General features: G+C 43.9%; 1 protein-coding gene across 1 annotated transcript; it reads left to right on the top strand.

Annotated features, from left to right (window-relative positions):
- Nucleotides 1-338: 338 nt before the first annotated feature.
- STEEP1 (STING1 ER exit protein 1) lies at nucleotides 339-24,935 on the top strand. The gene is made up of 7 exons (XM_008019421.3): nucleotides 339-517; nucleotides 5,560-5,677; nucleotides 19,552-19,593; nucleotides 20,582-20,720; nucleotides 22,790-22,879; nucleotides 24,010-24,102; nucleotides 24,692-24,935. Exons 1-7 carry the CDS (start codon nucleotides 394-396, stop codon nucleotides 24,752-24,754), a joined length of 669 nt encoding a protein of 222 aa, XP_008017612.1. The 5' UTR covers nucleotides 339-393; the 3' UTR covers nucleotides 24,755-24,935.

Here is a 24,935-nt window from a genome sequence, read left to right on the forward strand (position 1 = left end):
AGTCAGTATCATATATATAATATAGACTATATAATGCATAGTTCTTTATTTAGCTGGTCTTATACATACATATGTGTATATATACATATAAATTCATGCGTTATAGAAATGTGAATAATTTATATAATATTAAGGGTGCCCACCAATCTTCACTGAGAAGCGACTCCCAGATCACAGGAGTCCCAGCTAACTTGGCCAAGACAAAGTAGGTTCTGGGAAGCTCCAGGCGCACCCCTGTATATCTTATCCTGATAGGACGGCCCGGAAGTTTATAAGACTTCTACTAACACGTGACCAGCGCAGCCACAGGGAAAAGGTTCAAGGCGCGCTTGTGACGTCATTTCAGCGCGACCCTCTTCTTGGCGTAGAGTCTTCAGATTGCTCCTGGGAACCATGCCGAAAGTAGTGTCTCGGTCAGTAGTCTGCTCTGACACTCGGGACCGGGAGGAATATGACGACGGCGAGAAGCCCCTCCATGTTTACTACTGTTTGTGCGGCCAGATGGTCCTAGTGCTGGGTGAGTAGCTGGGAACTGCGGGGGCGTCTGCCAGGAACCAGACTTCGGGTTCTTGAAGGCGAATTTCCTCTGACTGTGATCTGGGAACCACTTCTCAACGAAGATTGGTGGGTTTTCTCTTTCCGACGAAATCCTCCCTACACATCCCCGCCCCACTCCAGGGCATATTTTTTTCCTGTTTTTTGTTTAGCCTTGTGACTCTGTATCCAGACCTTCCTCAAAACTAAACTCCTTAAGGGAAACAAAAATAGAAACACAAACATATTGTATTTCCCTCTTAATCCACTGTCTTCAAAAACTACTCCCTCTAGAAACTTTATAACGTTTCTGCTGGATACCAAGATGCTGCAGTTGCTCTTACATTACAGCAAACAAAAATAAAACCCTCCCTTGATCCTGTATTCCCCTCCAGCTATAACCCCATTTCGTTGCTTCTTTTATAGCAAAGCTTCTCAAAAGAGTTGCCTATATTGGCTGTCTCTACATCCTGACTTCTCATTCTCTCCTGACCTCACTTCAGGTAGGCTTTCCTTCCCACCTCATCATCTTAACCGTATTTGGCAGAATTACTAACTGAACTCCGTGTTAACAGTTCTAGTGGTCAGTTACCAATGTTCATTTTAATTCTTCTCTCAGTGGGATTTGACAGAGGTAATCATTTCATTCTTTTTGCAACACGTTTTTTATTTGCTTCCAAGACTCCATACTCACCTGATTTTCCTCCTACCTCAGATTTTTCCCCTTCTTCTTCTTTTTTTTTTTCTTCCTTTTTTTTTTGAGATGGAGTCTCACTCTGCCGCCCAGGCTGGAGTGCAGTGGCGCAGTCTCGGCTCACTGAAACCTCTGCCTCCCGGATTCAAGTGATTCTCCTGCCTCAGCCTCCCGAGTAGCTGGGATTACAGGCGCCCGCCACCACGCCTGGCTAATTTTTGTATTTTTAGTAGAGACAGGGTTTCACTACGTTGGCCAGACTGGTCTCGAACTCCTGACCTCAGGTGACCCACCCGCCTTGGCCTCCCAAAGTACTGGGATTACAGGCGTGAGCCACCACGCCTGGCCTTAGATTTTTCCCCTTCTTGTCTGGCTCCCTTTTCTCTCTCAGATTTTTAGGCATTCCAAGGCCATATAGCTCAGTACTCTCACCTATTCTCACTCTGTACCCACCCCCTAGGTGATCTCATTCATTCCTAAGCTTTAAATACAACCGACGTGCTGGTAACTCCCAGATGTTCATCTTTAACCTGCACCTCTCCTCAGACTTCAATTGCCTATTCAACATCTCCACTTGAATGTCTAATGGGCCTCTCAAATATATCGTGCTGAAAATTGAATTCATGACCCTCTACACCCGCTCTCCAATTGTTTCTCTTACAGTCATCCCTATTGCAGTCAGTAGTATCACTATTCATCCAGTATCTCAGACCAAAACCTGGAATCAGTCAAGACTTCTCTCTGTCACATACCTTACATCTGTCCAGTCCATAAGGAAATCCTGCAGGTGCTTTCATGAAAATTATGCAGAATCTGACTGCTTCTTTTCACCTCCATTCTTTTTTTTTTTGGTCTGAGACAGAGTCTCACTCCGTCACCCAGGCTGGAGTGCTGTGGTGCGGTCTCAGCTCACTGCAACCTCCGCCTCCCGGGTTCAAGCGATTCTCCTGCCTCAGCCTCTCAAGTAGTACAGGCTACCAGGCCCGGCTAATTTTTTTTTCTTTTTTGAGACGGAGTTTTGCTCTTCTTGCCCAGGGTGGAGTGCAATGGCGTGATCTTAGCTCACTGCAACTTCCGCCTCCCAGGTTCAAGTGATTCTCCTGCCTTAGCCTCCCTACTAGCTGGTATTACAGGCATGTGCCACCACGCCCGGCTAATTTTGTATTTTTAGTAGAGACGGGGTTTCACCATGTTGGCCAGGCTGGTCTTGAACTCCTGACCTCAAGTGATCCACCCACCTAGGCCTCCCAAAGTGTTGGGATTACAGGTGTGAGCCACCGCGGCCAGCCTACCACCTCCACTTCTAACACTGTAGTCCAAGCTACTACCATCTTTCACCTGGATTGGCACCATAGTCTCTTGCTCTCGTTGCTTCCACTGTTTTCTACATAGTAGCCAGAGTCCTGTTCAAAACCAGTGGTTTCATATAAGACTGAGAATAAAACCAAAGTCCATCCATACCAAGACCCTTGATCAGGCCTGTGGCTACCTCTCAGGCTTCATGCCCTAACAGTCTTCCCCTTGCTCATTGCACTTCAGCCACAGTGGCCTTTTTGCTTTTTCTCCATCATGTCAAAAGTGTTCCGGCCCCCCAGTGCCTTTGGAATTGGTATTTCTTCTTCCCCAAAAACTTTTCCCTCAGTCCCTCCTTACTTCATTCAGGTCTCTACTGAAATGTCATTTCCTTAGAGAACCCTTCCCTGATTACCTTATCTAAAACAGCATCCCTGTCACTTTGTCCTCTTACCGTGCTTAATATTTAGCACTTAACCATTGCCCAAGATCATATTATAATTATTTTAAAATATGTTGCCTCTTACACTAGAATGGAAGCTGCATCAGGGCCGAGACTTTTTTTGTTGTTGTTGAAACAGTGTCTAGCTCTTGTAGCCCAGGCTGGAGTACAGTGGCGTGATCTCAGCTCACTGTAACCTCCATCTTCCGGATTCAAGCGATTCTCCTGCCTCAGCCTCCCAAGTAGCTGGGATTACAGGCATACACCACCATGCCCAGCTAATTTTGTATTTTTTTAGTGGAGACGGGGTTTCTCCATGTTGGTCAGGCCAGTCTTGAACTCCTGACCTCAGGTGGTCTGCCGGCCTCGGCCTCCCAAAGTGCTGGGATTACAGGTGTGAGCCACCGCGCCTGGCTAATTTTTGTAATTTTAGTAGAAATGGGGTTCCACCATGTTGGCCAGGCTGGTCTCGAACTCCTGACCTCAGGTGATCCACCTGCCTTGGCTTCCCAAAATGCTGGGATTACAGGCGTGAGCCACCGTGCCTGGCCAGGGGGGAGACTTTATCTGCTTTGTTGTTTGCTGAATCTTTAGCACAGTGTTAGAACAGTGCCTGCTACCTAGAGGGCCCTCACATATTTATCGAAGAAATTAATTCTTGGTAAGGAGGTGTGGTGGAAACAGCATGGGCTTTTGAATCACTTAGAGTTGGATCTGAATTCTTGTTCTACTTCTTATTAGATGCATGGTGTATCTCTTACCCTTTATAACTTCAGTTCCTTCATCTTTAAAACAGGAACAACAAATCTCTACTTTAACCATTCATTGTGAAGAGTAAATGAGCTGACATGTAAACTGCGTAACGTTCTCTAACTCCTCTCTTCATCTCCTCTATTCATCTTGAATTACTCTGACCACTTGACTTTCTCTGTTATCCTTTAGGTATTTAATTTGCATTACATAAATTTTCTTTTTTTTCTTTTTTTTTTTTGAGCGACGGAGTCTTGCTCTGTTGCCCAGGCAGGAGTGCAGTGGTGTGATCCCAGCTCACTGCAACCCTCTGCCTCCCGGGTTCAAGTGATTCTTCTGCCTCAGCTTCCCAAGTAGCTGGGACTAGAGGTGTGTGCCACCATGCCCCACTAATTTTTGTATGTTTTAGTAGAGACAGGGTTTCACTATATATTGGTCAGGCTGGTCTCGAACTCCTGACCTCAGGTGATCCACTGCCACCTCGGCCTCCCAAAGTGCTGGATTACAGGCGTGAGCCACCGCGCCTGACCCATTATATCAATTTTCAATCTGCTTTACAACTGTACCTAATTTGTTTACTGTGTTTTCATTGTTATCAGATTAAAATTCCTCCAACTAGGATGGATCATTTGTTTTTTTTTTTTTTTTTTTTTGAGACGGAGTCTTGCTCTGTCACCCAGGCTGGAATGCAGTGGCCGGATCTCAGCTCACTGCAAGCTCCGCCTCCTGGGTTTTCACCATTCTCCTGCCTCAGCCTCCCGAGTAGCTGGGACTACAGGCGCCCGCCACCTCGCCCGGCTATTTTTTTTTGTATTTTTTAGTAGAGACGGGGTTTCACTGTGTTAGCCAGGATGGTCTCGATCTCCTGACCTCGTGATCCGCCCGTCTCGGCCTCCCAAAGTGCTGGGATTACAGGCTTGAGCCACCGCGCCCGGCCGGATCATTTGTATACTATATAATCACTTACCCTCTCTCTCCCCCCCGCTTTTTTTTTTTGGACAGAGTCTCGCTCTGTTGCCCAGGCTGGAGTGCAATGGCGTGATATTGGCTCACAGCAACCTCTGCCTCCTGGGTTCAAGCGATTCTCTTGCCTCAGCCTCCCAAGTAGCTGTGCCAGGCTGGTCTTGAACTACTGACCTCAGGTGATCTGCCCGTCTTGGCCTCCCAAAGTGCTGGGATTACAGGTGTGAGCCACCTTGCCTGGCCTCTTTTTTTTTTTTTTTTTTATACAGAGACAGGGTCTCGCTGTGTTGCCCAGGCAGGAGTACAGTGGCTATTCACAGGCAGAATCATGGGACATGACAGCATTGCACCCCTGGTCTCAAGCCATTGCCCTGCCTCATTCTTCTCAGTAGCTGGGACTATAGGTGCATGCCACCACGCCCAGCCTCTCTCCTTTTCTTAGCACACACCCACTTTTCCCAGTGCTTCCTCGTAGGCATTCCAGTATGCTGGATTGTGTCTTCTGATTCTAATGCATTATAACACAAACCAAGTGTACTATGATCACAGAAATCCTCATAGAAACCTGAATTGCAGTACTGGGAAGGACTTTTGAGATAATACCATCTACTCATCTTTCAAATGAGGCAAAAGTCTCTGAAGGAGGAAGTGATTTGCCAAAGATCACCAGGGTAGTAGCAGAGCTGGGACCAAATACCAAGATCTCCTGACAGAAAGTCAGTTTTAGTCGGAACATTCAGTAATGGGTTTCAATAAGCATAGTAATTGCAGTAGAAAATTCTAGTGCTAGAGACCTCACTCAAAACTTCTCAGGATATTTTGCAGTGACTCATTTGCTATATTTTGCCGTGACTCTAGTGACCAAATCTCTCCATTCCTTCAGACTGCCAGTTAGAGAAATTGCCCATGAGGCCCCGGGACCGGTCCCGTGTGATTGATGCTGCCAAACATGCCCATAAGTTTTGTAACACAGAAGACGAGGAGACTATGTATCTGCGGAGGTAAGAGGTTGATGCTCCCTGTTTAGGATTTCCCTATTGTGTTGGAGTCTGTTTCTGAATAATATAAATATCACATCTATTGTTGAACAGGTCAGTTGGGCCCAATACTTTGACATTTGTGGTGGTTTTCTAACTTCTGTTAATGTAGTAATATCTTTATTGTGCTTTGTTGAAATGGTGCTCAGATGTGATTCCATTGCTTTTTTTTTTTTTTTTTTTTTTGAGATAGAGTCTCGCTCACTCTGTTGCTCAGGCTGGAGTGCAGTGGTGTGACCTCGGTTTACCGCAACCTCCACCTCCCAGATTCAAGCAACTCTGTTACCTCAGCCTCCCTGATAGCTGGAATGACAGGCGTGCACCACCACGCCCCGCTAATTTTTGTATTTTTAGTAGAGACGAGGTGTCACCATGTTGGCCAGGCTGGTCTCGAACTCTTGTCCTCAAGTGATCCTCCCTCCTTGGCCTCCCAAAGTGCTGGGTTTACAGGCGTAAGCCACTGTGCCCGGCCCCTCCATTGCCATTTGATAGCTGTAGTGTGTTTACAATGTACAGGTTTGAATGAGTTCATTCAACCTGTAATCTTGTGGAGCATACCATGTGCCAGGCACTGAGCTAGGTACTGGATCTGTGAAGATGAATAAGGTATGATTTTTACCATTAAAGAGCTCGTGACTTTGAGGGAATGACTCCTGTTGTGATGGTCTTCTGAACACAAGGAAAAACAGGTGGGAGTGGGTCATTTGTCCTGAATGGTGGCCAGGAAAGTCTTCAAAAGATGATGGCATTTGTGTTTAGCCTGAACTAGGATTTCACCAAGTAGATGAAGGGAATGAAGAGCATTCCGGGTGGAAGGAATATGGAAGCATTAAAAACATCAAACATGGTGTGCTTTAGAAACCTGAATTGTCCTTTGTGACTGGAGCACAGGTTACTTTACAGGAAGGGGTTGATGCATACTAGGGTGAGGACAGAGTAAAGTACTGAAGTGGTCAAGTTTGGCCTTAATCTGTAAGCAATGAAGAGCCATCTCCGTTTTTGTTTTTTTTTTTTTTTTGGACAGAGTTTTGCTCTTGTTGCCCAGGCTGGAGTGCAATGGTGTGATCTTGGCTCACTGCAACCTCCACCTCCCAGGTTCAAGTGATTCTCCTGCCTCAGCCTCCCGAGTAGCTGGGATTACAGGCACCTGCCACCACGCCTGGCTAATTTTTTGTATTTTTAGTAGAGATGGGGTTTCACTATGTTGGCCAGGCTGGTCTCGAAATTCTGACCTCAGACGATGCACCTGCCTCTGCCTCCCAGAGTGCTGGGATTAGAGGCGTGAGCCACTGCACCCGGCCCATCTCTGTTTTTTAAGCAGCGGTGTGATGTGGTTAGCTCTGTTTTAGATTTGGGAGTCCTTGGTATGTATGGGAAATTGAAACCTGGGAAGGGATAAAATTACAGAGTGTGGAGCAATCAGAGAAGACTGAATATTTAAAAGGCAGACAAAAGAATTGGAACAGAACCAGAAGAACCTGGTGATGTGGAAAACAGAGGAGAGAGTATCAAGAAGTGTGTGCGGGTGTGACTAGGGAATGGTTACCAGCAGGTGCTAGAAGTCATGGAAGGGTCAATCCTAGGAATTAAAATATCCATCCATTCATGCAACAAATATTTCATTTACTGAGTTCCTACTGTGTTCCAGATACTATCCTAGAAGTCTGGAATATTCCAGTGTATTAGTTTTCTAGAACTGCCATAATAAAGTACTACAGCCTGGGTGTGGTGGCTCACGCCTGTAATCCCAGCACTTTGGGAGGCTGAGGTGGGTGGATCACCTGAGACCGGGAGTTCGTAGTGAACTCCCATCTCTACTAGAAATACAAAATTTAGTTGGGCATGGTGGTGCGTGTGCCTGTAATCCCAGTTACTCGGGATGCTGGGATAGGAGAATTGCTTGAATGGGGAGGCAGAGGTTGCAGTGAGCTGAGATTGTGCCACTGTACTCCAGCCTGGGTGACAGAGTAAGACTCTGTCTCAAAAAATAAAAAAAATAAAGTACTACAAACTGGGTGGCCTAAAACAATAGAAATTGTTTAATAGTTGTAGAGGCTAGAAGTCTGAAACCAAGGTGTTGGTAAGTCCATGCTGTCTCTCAAGATTGTAGGGGAGAATTCTTCCTTGCCTCATTCCTGGTTTTTGGCGTTTACCAACAATCCTTGGCATTCCTTGGCTTGTAATGTAAATGCATCACTCCAGTCAGTGCTTGTATCGTCACATGGTATTGTCCCTTTGCCTGTTCTTTTCTTAGAAGGGCACCAATCATATTGGATTAAGGGCCCATCCTCCTCCTGTATGACATCATTTTAACTTAACTGTATCTGCAACATCACTATTTCCAAATAAGGTCACATTCCGAGGTTCCTGAACGGATGTGAATTTTTTTTCTTTTTTCTTTCTTTTTTTTTTTTGAGATGGTGCATGCTACCATGCCTGGCTAGTTTTTGTATTTTTAGTAGATAACGGGTTTTCACCATGTTGGCCAGGCTCGTCTCAAACTCTTGGACCCAAGTGATCCTCCCACCTCGGTCTCCCAAAGTGCTGGGATCACAGGTATGAGCCACTGTGCTCGGCCAGAATGTGAATTTTTAAGGGTCACTATCTAATCCAGTACAACCAGTAAACAGCAAAGAATCCTGCCCTTATGAAACTTTAGTGTTGAACCAGAAAAAGCTATAGGCTGACATCTAGCTACGTGTTTTCTTTCCTTCTTTCTTTCTTTTTTTTTTGAGATGGAGTCTTGCTCTGTCGCCCAAGCTGGAGTGCAGTGACGCGATCTCAGCTCACTGCAACCTCTGCCTCCTGGGTTCAAGTAATCCTCCTGCCTCAGCCATCCATGTAGCTAGGATTACGGTTGTGCACCACCATGCCTGGCTACTTTTTGTATTTTTAGTAGAGACAGGGTTTCACCATGTGAAACTGCTCTTGTGAGCCTCCTTCTCCTTCTTTGGCCTTCTCAATCCTTTGGATTCTTTTTCTTCTGCCTGCCTCTCAAGTATTGGTATTCCACACGGCTCTGATCTTGCTTTTGTCCCTGCTCTCTTTATGCCTTCCTTGGGCATTCTTGTCACCTTACATGGCATTAGTTACACTTATGCTGATGATAAAATCTAAATCTGCCTACTGTGCCTTCCTGTATCCCAGAACTGTGTAGCCAGTTGCCTACTCTACCTCTTTACCTGATGTCCTACCTTTCAGATCCAACATGATGAAGGCCAAACTCATCATTTCTCTACTGTGGACAATACCACAGATTGATTCACTCAGCACCACTCTGACACTCTTCTGCTACACCCTCCTATACATGAGTGTCTGTAAAGTTAGGGTGCATATTCCAGTCCCTTCCCCACAACAACTAAGATTCTGAATATGACTTAGCTTTGGCCAAGCAAAAGAGATGGAAGTAGATGTCAGTTGATGGGTGACCTCAAGCCTTTTTTACCCTTTTATCCTTATTCCATCCTGCTTCTTAGGAAATGGACATGATAATTGGAGTACTAGCAGCCAGTCTGGGACTGGGAAGGAGAGGCCACAAGAATTGCAGAGCCTTTGCCCTGCTATCCTTGGGTCTCAACCAGTGCTCAGAACTGCCTTCCTCCTGATGTCTTTTACATGAGAGAACAAGCTCTTTTGTTGAAGCCATTGCAGTCAGGTCTCTATTACTATTAGCCAAATACTAGTCCTTCTTTTCCTTCTTCTTATGATGACACAAGGATTCGTGCAGTGGCCCAGCGAGAAATCTAGGAGTCAGTCTCTCTTTGTCTCATCTGTCCCCACCATCCCACCATCCCCTGCATACATCTAGTCACTCACCACGTACTGTCGATTCTGTCTTCTAGTCTCTTTTGTGGCTGCTTCCTCCTGTTCAGCCCTGCTGCACTGCCATTATTCCAATACCCAGAATCACTTGCTTAGACTACTGAAGTGGCATCTTACCTGGTCTTTTGGTCTATAGTTTTGCTCTTCTTCAGTCTATCCTCTACTGCTTGAATTATCTGAAATACACATTATGTCAGTCACCTGCTTCAAATCTGTTAGTGACTCTTCATCACTTATAGCAATGCCTTTCAAACATTTTTAGATGAAAAATCCTTTCTTTAATTACATTCTTACCCAGAAGTATAAATAAATAAGACTGATAAACAGAAAGCTGTTCTGAGTAGGGAGGAGTCTAGCCCAATCCATTAAAGACTCCTCCTTCCTCCCCATCTGATTTCATTTAGGGATCATTGTGGAGTACAAGGAAAACACTCCTAGTTGGCTGGATAAAAATCTAAGCCTGAATGCACTCTATGATCTGTCCATCCTCATCTTCTAGTACTCTCTTGATTTTTTTTTTTTTTTTAAAGAACAAACATTTATCATTTTATATCTTTTCAGCAATTCAAGAGCAAGCTTAGCTAGGTTGTTCTGGTCTCATGAAGCTGCGATTAAGAAGATGACCATGTAAACAGTCATCTGAAGTCTTTTTTTTTTTTGAGACAGGGTCTTACTCTGTCACCCAGGCTAGAGTGCAGTGGCACAATCACAGCTCACTGCAGCCTCGATCTCCTGGGCTCAAGTGATCCTCCCACCTCAGCCTCCTGAGTAGCTGGGACCATGGGCATGTGCCACCATGCCTGGCTAATTTTTAATTTTTTTTGTAAAGACAGGGTCTTCCTATGTTGCCCAGGCTGTTCCTGAACTCCTAGGCTCAAGCAATCCCCCTGCCTTGTCCTCCCACAATGCTGGGATTACAGGTGTGAGCCACCATGCCTGGCCTGAAATCTTGATTAGGGCTGGAGATTCTTCTTCCTACCATGGTAGGCAGCTGAGTGCTAACTGTTGGCAAGAAGCCTGTTTCTCACCACAGGGATCTTTCCATAAGGCTGCTTGAGTATCCTCATGATATGGCAGCTGGATTCCCACAATGTAAGTAATTCAGGAGAGCAAGGCAAAAGGCGCAGTGTGTTTTATGGCTATGACTCAGAAGGCATGCACAGTTGTTTCTGTGATGTCCTTTTGGTGTCACAAGTCAGCGCTATTCATTGTGGGAGGTGACTGTACAAGGGTGTTAGTACCAGGGACAAGGATCATTGGGGGCCACCTTAGAGGCTAGCTACCACAGCCAGAATGGAGAATTTTTTTTTTTTCTTGAGATGAAGTCTCACTCTGTTGCCCAGGCTGGAGTGCAGTGGCGCAATCTCGGTTCACTGCAACCTCCACCTCCTGGGTTGAAGTGATTCTCCTGCCTCAGCCTCCTGAGTAGCTGGGATTATAGGCACGCACCACCATGCCTGGCTAATTTTTGTATTTTCAGTAGAGACAGGGTTTCACCATGTTGGCCAGGCTGATCTCGAACTCCTGACCTCAAATGATCCACCCGCTTTGGCCTCCCAAAGTGCTGGGATTACAGGCGTGAGCCACTGTGCCCAGCCGAGAATGTTTTGTTTTGTTTTTGGTCACTGAGTCTTCCCTATCTCATATATTCCTTGAGATTCAGGATAGGAAAGAAAATCAAGGTCAATTATCCCAAACATCTAGCTCATGTTAATCACTTCTTTATAGTCATACCACTTGAAATTCTTACCTCATTTACATTAAAGTCTCATTTCAATAAGATGAACTTTTTGAGAGCAGGAACCCTGCCTTATTTTTCTGAAACCCTTAGGACAGACATCTTGCCTGCTTCTTGGCACATAGTTAGATACATTTTTATAAGCTTGACAAAATCCAGCTTGTCATTGGTACTTGAAGATTAACTCATTGAGAAATATGTAGCCCCATTTATTTGATATTTCTATGCGTTTTGAAAGCTTGAACTTATGGGATTGGCTGACTTCAGGATTCTAGGAGAAGTTCATTCTCCGTGTGGTGAATCTCTCCCTTTAGTATGGGGTTGAATTTAGTCCCAGTGGGACCAGACAGGGTATACAGAACCAATAATATTGTTAGTGCCCTGGTCCCGTGATGTCAGTGAATTGGAGCACCTTTGACATAAGTAATACTTGTAAATGGAGAGGCAGAATGTTAAAGATGATGGTCAGCACAGTCTGTATAGTTATATCCCAAGCAGTACCACTTTGTGACTTTGGGCGAGTAATCTTTTAGGCCCCCAATTTCCTTATCCTTCAATTGGGAAAATAATACCCATGTGTTGTCAAAGAGCAACTGGAAGTCTCCTACAGTACCAGAAAGACCGTAAATAGTTATAATGACTTTGCAGAGCACTTTGGCAACATCCAGCATAGCTAAAGATGCATATAATATATGCCTTAGCAACTCTACTTTTCATGTACACCTTAGCAAAGTGATTCTCAACCTTCGCTGTGTGCCAGAATCATCTGGAGGAGTTTTTGTTTTGTTTTGTTTTGTTTTTTAATTCGGATGCCTCAGCTTTACCCTCAGAGACTCAGAGATTTCGTTTCTGTTTTCGTTTTTTTTTTTGAGATAGAGTCTTACTCTGTTACCCAGGCTGGAATACAATGGCACGATCTCTGTTCACTGCAACCTCCGCCTCCCGGGTTCAAGCAATTCTTCCACTTCAGCCTCCTGAGTAGCTGGGATTACAGGCACCCACCGTCATGCCTGGTTAATTTTTGTAGAGACAGGGTTTCACCATGTTGGCCAGGCTGGTCTTGAACTCCTGACCTCAGGTGATCTGCCTACCTCAGCCTCCCAAAGTGCTGGGATTACAGGCGTGAGCCACTGCACCCAGCTGAGATTTAGTTTCTTTTAAATTGAGTTATAATCTACATACCATAAAAGTCACCATTTTAAAGTGTATGATTCAGTGGTTTTAGTATGTTTGCAAGGTTGTGCAAAAGATTGGACACCTCTGCCCTATAGAAAGGAATGCTGCACAGAGGCCAAGAAAAGTCTGAACAGACAGGCCTTGCTGGGTTTAGATCATGTGCTTTTCATCCAATCACATTTCTACATGGTTGTCAATCATGTCTCTAACAAAGCTACCATAAAAACCCAGGAGGGCAGGGTTTAGGAAGCTTCTGGATGGCTGAATACGTGGAGGTTCCTGAAGGGTGCTGTGCCCAGGGAGGGCATGGAAGCTCCACACCACTTGCCCCTTACCTCACCCTGCGCATCTCTTCTCTGTATCCTTTGTGATATCCTCTATAGTTAACTGATAAACATTAACTATTTCCCTGAGTTCTGTGAGCCACACTAGCAAATTAATCGAACCCAAAGAGGGGGTCGTGGGAACCCCAACTTGAAGCTAGTTGGTCAGAAGTTCTGGAGGCCTGGCTTGGCATGGCAGCTCACGCCAGTAATCTCAGAACAGTTGATCACTTGAACAGCAGATCACTTGAGGTCAGGGGTCACTTGAGGTCAGCAGATCACTTGAGGTCAACTCAGAACAGTTGATCACTCAGAACAGCAGATCACTTGAGGTCAGGGGTTCGAGACCAGCCTGGCCAACATGGCAAAACCCTGTCTCTACAAAAAAAATTACAAAAATTAGGCGGGCGGCCGGGTGTGGTGGCTTATGCCTGTAATCCCAGCACTTTGGGAGGCTGAGGCAGGTGGATCATGAGGTCTGGAGATCGAGACCATCCTGACTAACACGGTGAAACCCCGTCTCTACTAAAAATACAAAAAATTAGCCAGGTGTGGTGGCACACACCTGGAGTCCTAGCTACTCGGGAGGCTGAGGCAGGAGAATCGCTTGAACCTGGGAGGCGGAGGTTGCAATTTGCCGAGATGTGCCATTGCACTCCAACCTGGGTCACAGAGTGAGACTCAGTCTTAAAAAAAAAAAAAAAAAGTTTTGGAAGCCTAGACTTGCGACTGGTATCTGGTTGGTGGCCGGTCTTGGGGTCCAAGCCCTCAACCTGTGGTATCTGACACTGTCCGAGTAGACAGTGTCAGAACTGAATTGGAGGACACCTAGCTGGCATCCATTTATTGGAGTGTGGGGTTTTCCCCACACACATTTGGTCACAGAAGTCGTCTTCTGTGTTGAGGGTTGTTGTGGTATGAGATCAGAGGAAAAACCCAGTTTGACAGAGTTTTTCCCAAACAGCTGGCATTCACCAATAGACCATCTGCCTCAGTTGTACTGCCTGCCTGCCCGCTTCATCGTTCCTCCCTCCTCTCTGCCCTGGCCAGTCAAGTTGGAGGGGAACCTTAGGAAGGACGGGGAAACACAGGAAGTAGATAGAAATTCTTTTTTTTTTTTTTTTTTTGAGACGGAGTTTTACTCTTGTTGCCCAGGCTGGAATGCAGTGTTGCAATCTCGGCTCACTGCAATCTCCGCCTCCTGGGTTCAAGTGATTCTCCTGCCTCAGCCTCCTGAGTAGCTGGGATTACAGGCACGTACCACCATGCCTGGCTAATTTTTTGTATTTAGTAGAGACTGGGTTTCACCATGTTGGTCAGACTGGTCTCGAGCTCTTGACCTCAGGTGATTCACCTGCCTTGGCCTCCCAAAGTGCTGGGATTATAGGTGTGAGCCACCGCGCCCGGCCCCCATTTTTAAATTGGTGTATTTGTCTTTCTGTTGTTTAGTTGTAAGAATTCTATATTATGCATACTAGTCCCTTATCGTATATATAATTTGCAAATATTTTATTTCATTCTGTGAATTGTTTTCTCACTTTTTTGATGATATTCTTTGAAGCACACAAGTTTTAAATTTTTATCCTATTTATCTGATTTTTTTCTTCCATTGCTTGTGCTTTGGGCGTCATATCTAAGAAATGGCCAGGCATGGTGGCTCATGCTTGTAATCCTAGCACTTTGGGAGGCCGAGGTGGGTGAATCATTTGAGGCCAGGAGTTTGAAACTAGCCTGGCCAACATGGCGAAACCCCATCTCTACTAAAAATACAAAAATTAACCAGGCGTGGTGGTGTACACCTGTAGTCTCAGCTACTTGGGGCTGAGGTAGAAGAGAATCACTTGAACCCGGTAGGTAGGTGGAGGTTGTAGTGAGCCAGCCGAAATTGTAGCACTGTACTCCAAACTGGGGGACACAGCCTGAATCTGTTTCAAAAATAAAGAAGAAATGTTTGCCTAATCCAAGCATATGAAGATTTGCAGCTGTGTTTTCTTCTAAGAGTTTTATAATTTTACTACTTACATGTAGGTCTGTCATTCATTTTGAGTTAATTTTTGTGTATAGTAGGGGGCTAAATTCATCTTTTTGCATGTGGCTATCTAGTTGTCCCAGGACCTTTTGTTAAAAAGACTGGGTTTTTCTCCCTTAATGGTCTTGGCACCCTTGTTGAAAATCAGTTAACCATATATGTATGGGTTTATTTTAGACTCTCAGTTCTATTCCATTGACCTGTATGTCTGTCCTTATGCCAGTACCACCCTGTCTTTATTACTGTAGCTTTTTAGTCAGTTTTGAAATTGGGAAGTGTGAGTTCTCCAACTTTGTTTTTGTTTTTCAAGATTGCTTTGGCTGTACTGGATTTCTTCCAATTCCATATTAATTTTAGGATCAGCTTAAATTTCTGTGAAAAAGCCAGCTGGGATTTTGAAAGGGATTGTGTTGAATCTGGAAATTCTTTCGAGGAATATTGCCACCTTAACAATATTAAGTCTTGCAATCCATGAACATCAAAATGTGTTTACATTTATTTAGGTCTTCTTTAATTTCTTTTGGTAATACTTTTTAGTTTTCAGTGTACATTTCTTGCACTTCTTTTGTTAAATTTATTCTAAGTGTTGAATAGAAGTAGTGAGAGTGGCATATTTATCTTGTTCCTGATTTTAGGGAGAAAGCTTTCAGTCTTTCACCATAAAGTATGATGTTAGTTTATGTGCTGTTATGATTTGAATGTGTTCCCCAAAAGTTCATGTGTTGGAAACTTAATCTGTCTGCCCTATGAATGAATTAATGAGGCTCTGCTCTTATGCATGGATTAATGTTGCTGGCATGTGAGTAGGTCTGTTATTGCAGGAGCGGCTTTGTTTTAAAACCAAGCTTTCTCACACTCACTTGCCCTTCCGCCATGTTATGATGCAGCATGAAGGCCCTTGCCCAATGCTGGAGCCATGCTCTTATGCTTCCCAGCTTTCAGAACTGTGAGAAATCAATTTCTTTTATTCATAAATTATCCAGTCTGTGGTATTATGTTACAGCAACAGAAAATGCGCTAAGACGTGGGTAAACAGATGTGGGTTTTTCAGAGATGTCCTTTATTAGGTAGAGGAAGTTCCCTTCTATTCTTAGTATATTGAAGGGATTTTGAATTTTGTCAAGCACTTTTTCTATGTGTCTATTGAAATGATTGTGTTTTTCTCTTTCATTCTATCAATATGATGTGTTAATTCTTTTTAGCTTTATTGAGGTATAATTGACAAAAATTGTATATGTTTAAGGGATACAGCTTGATATTTTGATATACATGTACATTGTGAAATATCACCACAATTAAGCTAATGAATGTATCTGTCACCTCACAATTACCATTTTCTTTGTGTGTGTAGGTAGTGAGAATACTTAAAAAATTTAGAATGTACAATACAGTATTGTTAACTATAGTTATGATGCTGTACATTAGATCTCCAAAACTTACTTATCTTGCGTAACAGAAACTTTATACCTGTTGAACAACAACCTCCCATTTCCTCCACCTTCAGCCCCTGGCAATCACCATTCTACTCTCTGCTTCTATTGAGTTTGACTATTTTAGATTCCACAAACAAGTGAGGTCATGCAGTATTTGTCGTTCTGTGTTTTGCTTATTTCACTTAGCATAATGTCCTCCAAGGCATCCATATTATCACAAATGGCAGGATTTCCTTCTTTTCGTAAGGCTGAATAATATTCTGTTGTGTGTGCCTGTGTGCGTGCATGCCACCTTTTCTTTATCCACTTAGCCATTGATAGACATTTAGGTTGCTTCCATATCTTGGCTATTGTGAATAATGCTGCAATGAGCATGGGAATGCACATATCTCTTTGAGATACTGAACTCATTTCCTTTGGATGTATACCAAGAAGTGGGATTGCTGGATCATAGGGTAGTTCTATAATTTTCTGAGGAATCTCCCATACTGTGTTCTATAATGGCTGTACTAATTTATGTTTTCACCAGCACACCAGCAGTGTGTAAGGGTTCCCTTTTCTCCACATCCTCCCTAACACTTAACTTTTGTCTTTTTTTTTTTTCTGAGACGGAGTCTTACTCTGCCACCAGGCTGGAATGCAGCGGTGCAATCTCGGCTCACTGCAACCTCTACCTCCCGAGTTCACGTGATTCCCCTGCCTCATCCTCCCTAGTAGCTGGGACTACAGGCGCATGCCAACATGCCTGGCTAATTTTTTGTATTTTAGTAGAGACAGAGTTTCACCATGTTGGCCAGGATGGTCTCGATCTCCTGACCTTGTGATCCGCCTGCTTTGGCCTCCCACAGTGCTGGGATTACAGGCATGAGCCACTGCGCCCAGCCTTGTCTTTTTGATAATAGCCATTCTAACTACTGGAGTGAAGGGATATCTCATTATGTTTTTTTTTTTTTATTTTATTTTTTTTTTTGAGACAGGGTCTCACTCTGTTGCCCAGGCTGAAGTGCAGTGGTACAAGCTTGGCTCACTGCAACCTCTGCTTCCCAGGTTCAAGCGATTCTCCTGCCTCAGCCTCCCAAGTAGCTGGGATTACAGGCATGTGCCACAACACCCGGCTAATTTTTGTATTTTGAGTAGAGACAGGGTTTCACCATGTTGACCAGGCTGGTCTCGAACTCCTGGCCTCAAGTGATCTGCCCATCTTGGCCTCCAAAAGTGCTGGCATTCCAGGCGTGAGCCACCACGTCCGGCCCTCATTATGGTTTTGATTTGCATTTCCCTGATGATTAGTCTTTTCATATACCTGTTGGCCATTTATATGTCTTGGAGAAATGTCTATTCAGGTCATTGCCCATTTAAAAAATCAGGTTAATTATTTATTTGCTATTGAGTCGTATGAATTATTATGTGAGAAAAGAAGATTGGTTTGACCACAGAAAAACCTAAAATTTCCACATGGTGGAAAAAGTCAAAGACAAATGACAAACTAGAGAATAAACAAGTCCCCTTCATTATTTGCAAGTTGCCTTAATGTAAAATTAAAAGGTCACTGAATAAACAAAGGACATGAACTAACAGTTCGAAACAAAGAAAATGCAAATGACTATTAAATATATGAAAAGATGTGTAACTTTACTCCTAAAAAAAGAAATACAAATTAAAAGATTCCATTTTTCACATGTGAGAATGGCAGTGATGCAATTTAATGGCATACAGTGTTGGTGAGACTGTAAGGAAACAGGAACTCTCAGTATATTGGTAGTGTGAGTCTAAATTGGTTCAACTTCTATAGAGAGAAATTTGGCAGCATCTACCAGAATTTAAAATGTACACACTTCTAGGAATTCATCCAACACGTAAAAGACATTTTGGTTCATCTATACAAAGGAATACAGTGTGGTCCTTGTAAAGAATGAAGTAGCTCTTTATCTATTGATAGGAATATATATATATTTAACCAAGTTATATTTTTAAGTGAACGAAAGTAGAGAACACTGTATATTTGTTTTAAAAAGGAAAAAAAATATTTTCTTTATGTACCATTCAGAGTTCTTTGCTTATATATGCATCAGCTATCTCTGGGATGAACAGAAGAAACCAGAAACAGTATTTGCCTCTGGGGAAGGGAACTGGGTGGGTGGAGGATGAGTGGGGAAGATATTTTTTGTTTTATACTCTTATGTATACCATATGCATATATTGCCTATTACAAAGTTGAAACAAGGGGAGGGGAAGTGAGGAGACCAGTCAGGAGGAGCTGTTACAGTCGTCCAGGGAGTTGATAATGGTGGTGTAGGCTAAGATAGTGGCAGGAACGTGGAGACAAGCAGACAGATTCAAGATCTTTTCTTGGAGATAAAATCCGTAGGATTTGCTGATGAAGTAGGTGTGGGAGATGAGGGGAAGAGAAGAATCAAGGATGAGTCCCAGGTTTCTGTTAAGCAGCCGTGTGGGTGGAATTGAGTCCTTGTGTGTATGACTTGGTGTCTAAGGTGGTATTGTGTGGGCTCTTGAGCTTGACTGCCTGGGCTTAAATTCAACCTCTGCTTCCTAGCTCCACGACTTTGGGCAAGCCATGTAATGCTCTGTGGGCCTAGGTTCCTCATTTGTAAAGTGGGAATAATAATATGACCTACCTCACAGAGTTGTTGTAAGGATTAAATGAGTTAATACATGTATACTTTTTTTTTTTTTTTTGAGATGGAACCTTGTTCTGTCACCCAGGCTGGAGTGCAGTGGCGTGAACTCGGCTCACTGCAACCTCTGCCTTCCAGGTTCAGGTGATTCTCCTGCCTCAGCCTCCTGAGTAGCTGGGATTACAGGCACCCACCACCATGCCCGGCTAATTTTTATATTTTTAGTAGAGACGGGGTTTCCCCATGTTGGCCAGGCTAGTCTCGAACTCAAATGATCCACCTACCTGGGCCTCCCAAAGTGCTAGGATTGCAGGCGTGAGCCACCGTGCCCAGCTGAGTTAATACATGTATGCTTTAGAATAGCTCTTGGCACATAGTAAAGGGTTTATAAGTGGTTGCTGCTATTATTGTTGTTGTTATTACTGCAACTACTATTGCTACCTGTGATTATGACTATGCTGCTCCTCCTCTTCCTCTTCCTTTGTCAGGGAGATACCTGACCCATTTCAGGGGCTTCCATAAATGTTACAGGAAGGGAGGAATGTTGAACCAATGAGTTGACCTATAAAATGAAAACCTTTTAAAGGCCCTCTTAGCGTTTGAAGAAATGGGATAGTAAAGTTGATACATTATGAGATTTGTTCATATCTTTTTATTTTTTAACTTTCATTTTCTGTGCAGACCTGAAGGCATTGAACGACAGTACAGGAAGAAATGTGCAAAGTAAGTATTAACAATGTGGATTTCTCCAAGCATAGGCAAGTAGAGGGATAATGTGTTAGGAAAATAATTATTTGGATACAACTCTCCATTATGTCTTTTTTTTTTTTTTGAGATGGAGTCTTGCTCTGTCGCCCAGGCTGGAGTGCAGTGGTGCGATCTCGGGTCACCGCAACCTCTGCTCCTGTGTTAAAGTGATTATCCTGCCTCAGCCTCTCTAGTAGCCGGGATTACAGTCACATGCCACCATGCCCGGCTAATTTTTATATTTTTAGTAGAGACAGGGTTTTGACATGTTGGTCAGGCTGGTCTCGAACTCCTGACCTCAGTTGATCCACCCACCTCGGCCTCCAAAACTGCTGGGATTACAGGCCTGAGCCACCTCGCCTGGCCCCCATTGTGTCTTTATCCTTATAATCTCAACTGCCTTCAGACTTCAACTAAGCACAAATACCAATATGTTCCCCAAAGAGGCTAGTCAAAGTTATATCTTTGATCAGATGGCCAGAAAAATGAATTTTTTTTTTTTTTTTTTTTTTTTGAGACAGAGTCTTGCTCTTGTTGCCCAGGCTGGAGTGCAGTGGTGCGACCTCCAGTCACTGCAACCTCCACCTCCCAGGTTCAAGCAATTCTCCTGTGTCAGCCTCCCAAGTAGCTGGGATTACAGGCACCCGCCACCACGCCTGGCTAATTTTTGTATTTTGAGTAGAAACGGGGTTTTGCCATGTTGGCCAGGCTGGTCTCGAACTCCTGATCTCAGGTGATCCACCCGCCTCAGCCTCCCAAAGTGCTGGGATTACAGGCGTGAGCCAACACGCCCGGCCTAAGTGATTCTTATCAGGTAGAGGTAGTTTTAGGAAACACTGAGAAGAGCCAATCATTAGTTTATGCCACCAACAGAAATATTCCCAGAGTCTAAGCACACTTTGCAAATTGCTGTTTTGGGAATTTGGATTATGAGACTTCGCAGAAATTCACTGTGCCATTGCAGGTGTGGACTGCCGCTCTTCTACCAATCCCAGCCGAAGAATGCTCCCGTTACCTTCATTGTGGATGGAGCGGTAGTCAAGTTCGGCCAGGGCTTTGGGAAGACGAACATATATACTCAGAAACAAGAGCCTCCTAAGAAGGTAATTAACCATTGAAAGAGAGACTGCTTAATATAGCTCTAGATTTAGCTCATGTTTTGAAATAAGATTATAGTGCACGAGAAACTGCTCTTTATGGATGTATTCTTTTTATTTCTTTTTTTTTTGTCTTTTTCTTGCTTTTATTTCTTTTTCTTTTTTCTTTATGGATATATTCTTATACTTTATTTTTATTTTTTAAAAGTTAAAAACAATTTGGGGGTGCATAGATGCACATATTTATGGGGTACATGAGATATTTTCATACGGGTATGCAGTGTGTAATCACATCATGGAAAATGGGGTATTCGTCCCCTCAAGCATGTATATGGATGCATTCTTTATTAATCGGGTGCCATTTTTGTGTATAAACAGACGCTATGTAATTGTAACACCTGTTATGTGTTTTCTGTTTTCTACAGTTGCCTCATGAATAAGGTTAGAAATTGTAGGGTTTTTACTCACATTATTTTCCTTCAAATTTTCCTCTTTTTATGGAGAGATGTCATCTGTTATTTTACATATGGTTCTTTTGAACAATTAAAAACAGTGAATTAGGCTAATTAAAAACTATGTTCCAAGCTGGGCATGGTGGCTCATGCCTGTAATCCCAGCACTTTGGGAGGCAGAAGTGGGAGGATCACTTGAGGCCAGGAATTTGAGACCAGCCTGGGCAGCATGGCGAGACCCTATCTCTACAAAAAATAAAAAGTAAATTGGCTAGGTGTGATGGTGTTCACCTATAGTTCTAGCTACTCAGGAGACTGAGGTGGGAGGATCACTGTAGCCCAGGAGTTTGAGGTTACATTCAGCTATGATTGTGCCACTGCACTCCAGCCTGGGTGACAGTAAGACCCTGTCTCTTAAAAAAAAATTAATTGCCGGGCACGGTGGCTCAAGCCTGTAATCCCAGCACTTTGGGAGGCCGAGACAGGCGGATCACGAGGTCAGGAGATCGAGACCATCCTGGCTAACACGGTGAAACCCCGTCTCTACTAAAAAATACAAAAAACTAGCCGGGCGAGGTGGCGGGCGCCTGTAGTCCCAGCTACTCGGGAGGCTGAGGCAGGAGAATGGTATAAACCCGGGAGGCGGAGCTTACAGTGAGCTGAGATCCGGCCACTGCACTCCAGCCTGGGCGACAGAGCGAGACTCTGTCTCAAAAAAAAAAAAAAAAAAAAAAAATTAATTGGATGGGTGCAGTGGCTCACGCCTGTAATCCCAGCACTCTGAGAGGCCGAGGCGGGCAGATCGCCTGAGGTCAGGAGTTTGAGACCAGCCTGACCAACATGGAGAAACCCCATCTCTACTAAAAATACAGAATTAGCTGGGCGTGGTGGTGCATGCCTGTAATCCCAGCTACTTAGGAGGCTGAGGCAGGAGAATCGCTTGAACCCAGGAGGTGGAGGTTACGGAGCTGAAATCGCGCCATTGCACTCCAGGCTGGGCAACAAGAGTGAGACTCCATCTCAAAAAAAAAAAAAGTAATTAAAAATAAATTTTAAGATCCCATGACGGACCATGCATAGTGTCTCTTGCCTGTAATCCTAGTACTTTGGGAGGCCGAGGCAGGAGGATTGCCTAAGGCCAGGAGTTGGATACAAGCTTGAGACATTAAGTGTTAAGGATGCTTTTTTATACCTTCCGTCCTTTTTTTTTTTTTTTTTTTTGCGAGACCCAGTCTCTACAAAAAATGTAAAATTAGCCAGGTATGGTGGCATATGCCTGTAATCCTAGCTAAGTGTGAGGCTGAGGCAGGAAGATCACTTGAGCCCAGGAGTTTGAGGTTGCAGTGAGCTATGATTGCACCACTGTATTCCAGGCTGGGCAACAGAGTGAGACCCTGTTTCAAAAAAATAAAGTAAGTAAGAATTAAAAAAAGAGCCTTTGATGGCAAATGTTAGAAAAATATGTAAATAAAAACATTGGCACTTTTAAATAGGTCAGCCTGTCCCAAAGAGGTAGTGTTTCCCCTAGTACCCACAGCCCCTCACGCAGGCGTGTGCGCACACACTCACGGCTCATGGATCCTGTTTCGATGAACCGGACTGACTTCTTGCCTGCCACTCCAGGTGATGATGACCAAACGGACCAAAGACATGGGCAAGTTCAGTTCTGTCACTGTGTCTACCATTGATGAAGAGGAAGAGGAGATTGAGGCCGTAAGTGTCTCTGGTCTTAAGGAAACTGGAATTTGGGGGGAAGGGTGCAAGGAAAGGGAGCTGGAGCCTTGGAGTAGTGGAAATATTAGAGACTCCAGCTCTAGAGCTGGAGCCTTGGAGTAGTGGAAATATTAGAGACTTCACTTTTAGACCCTGCTTTGCTGATAAGAAACTGTGGGCTGGGCGCGGTGGCTGATACCTGTAATCCCAGCAGTTTGGGAGGCCGAGACGGGTGGATCATGAGGTCAGGAGATCAAGACCAGCCTGGCCAACATGGTGAAACCCCGTTTCTACTAAAAATACAAAAAAATTAGCTGGGCGTGGTGGTGCGTGACTGTAATCCAAGCTACTCAGGAGGCTGAGGCATGAGAATCGCTTGAACCCAGGAGGTGGAGGCTGCAGTGAGGCGAGATTGCGCCACTGCACTCCAGCCTGGGGACAGAGCAGGTCTCTGTCTCAAAAAAAAAAAAAAAAAAAAAAAGGAAAAGAAACTATGACAGTGAGCTCATTCCTGTTTCCTTGAATCTCAGAGACATCTGTAAAATGAAAACGAAGGAGTTGGATGAGATCAGTGATTTTTTTTCCCACATACTATTTTTAGAGATGCCTTAGAGGGCAAAGTCCTCATCCCTCTTAATTTGAGAAACTATTGGACTGAATGATTTCAGGTTCCTTCCAGTCCAACTCTGATGGTTTGTGAGTCTGTCCTCAGTAGTAGTAGCAATTACCTTTATGGTTCTTCAGTATAATATTGATGGCGAGATGTCATCTGCTGTTTTACAAATGTTTCGGTTAAAATGTAAATGCTACTGAAGAATTACTTGAACCCAGGAGGTGGAGGTTGCAGTGAGCTGAGATTATGTCACTGCACTCCATCCTGGGCAACAGAGTCAGTTTCCGTCTCAAAAAAAAAACAAAACAAAAAACAAAAAAACCAAATCCGTCTCCCTCCCCTCAAAAAGATACCCTAATGCTCCTGGATTACTGAAAAGATGGAGAATGGAAAGGAACAGAGTCCTGCCATTTTAGTCATGATTTCATGATTTGAGTAGTATACATTATGACTTAAGGTCTTTGTTGTTATTCCTTGGTGAGACTTCTGGTTTAAGGATGCTCCTTTTTTCCTTCAGAGGGAAGTTGCTGACTCATATGCACAGAATGCCAAAGTGATTGAAAAACAGCTGGAGCGCAAAGGCATGAGCAAGAGGCGACTGCAAGAGCTGGTGAGTAGCAGGGGGTAGCAAGGTGCTGGGGCCCAGTCGTTTGGATATCTTGGTCTGAAAGACCTTCCAGCAGGCAGGGAAATCTTTTAGGAAATCTGTTGGGAGTTTCTAGAGTAGTTGGCTGCCAGTTTTATAACCCTGGTCTGTGACTGTCAGTATACCCTACTCTGTAGTAGTGACCCCAGGATCTGGGCCCTAAATCATGATACTTGTTATAGCCCTAACTAGGATGATATTTTATTTTATTTATTTTATTTTTATTTTATTTTATTTTATTTATTTTGGAGATGGAATCTCACTCTGTCGCCCAGGCTGGAGTGCTGTGGCGCAGTCTGAGCTGCGCTGATTTCCTATGGCCACAGCCTTGTCTTTTTGCCCATTTTGCCTACAAATAGCATTTTTTGTGTGTGTGCTATAACATCAGAAAGGTTGGAAGGTAGATGTTAGAGGTATATAATGATTTGGGAACTGTGATTCTAGTTTGTACACTAAATAAACATTAAGGGAGAGTGTTTGGGTTGGTTAGAATAAGGAAGGAAGATAATTTTGTGTCATGTATCAAGACATACACTTTTTTTTTTCTTTCTAGGCTGAACTGGAAGCCAAGAAAGCGAAAATGAAGGGGACCTTGATTGACAACCAGTTCAAATAACCAGGCCTTTTTCTGAGCCCTAGACTGGAGGCAAGCATTTAGATCAGGAGGCAAAGTAATTTCTTGATTACATAGATAGATGGACTCTTATTTGTGTCCTAGCAGAAGGCTTTACGTTGTTTCCCATTGGTTCTCCTACATTCAGTGAGGTCTTTAACTGAGTCCATTTGACTTTCTTTCT

The sequence above is a fragment of the Chlorocebus sabaeus genome, chromosome X (assembly GCF_047675955.1).
Source record: "Chlorocebus sabaeus isolate Y175 chromosome X, mChlSab1.0.hap1, whole genome shotgun sequence".
Lineage (NCBI taxonomy): Eukaryota > Metazoa > Chordata > Mammalia > Primates > Cercopithecidae > Chlorocebus > Chlorocebus sabaeus.

What these genes read in the sequence shown, in the direction of transcription:
- STEEP1 (XM_008019421.3), top strand. Translation starts at nt 394, where the DNA reads ATGCCGAAAGTAGTGTCTCGGTCAGTAGTCTGCTCTGACACTCGGGAC. An exon ending in CCAGATGGTCCTAGTGCTGG is followed by an intron (nt 518 to 5,559) that starts GTGAGTAGCTGG and finishes CCATTCCTTCAG; the next exon opens with ACTGCCAGTTAGAGAAATTG. An exon ending in AGAGGCGACTGCAAGAGCTG is followed by an intron (nt 24,103 to 24,691) that starts GTGAGTAGCAGG and finishes TTTTCTTTCTAG; the next exon opens with GCTGAACTGGAAGCCAAGAA.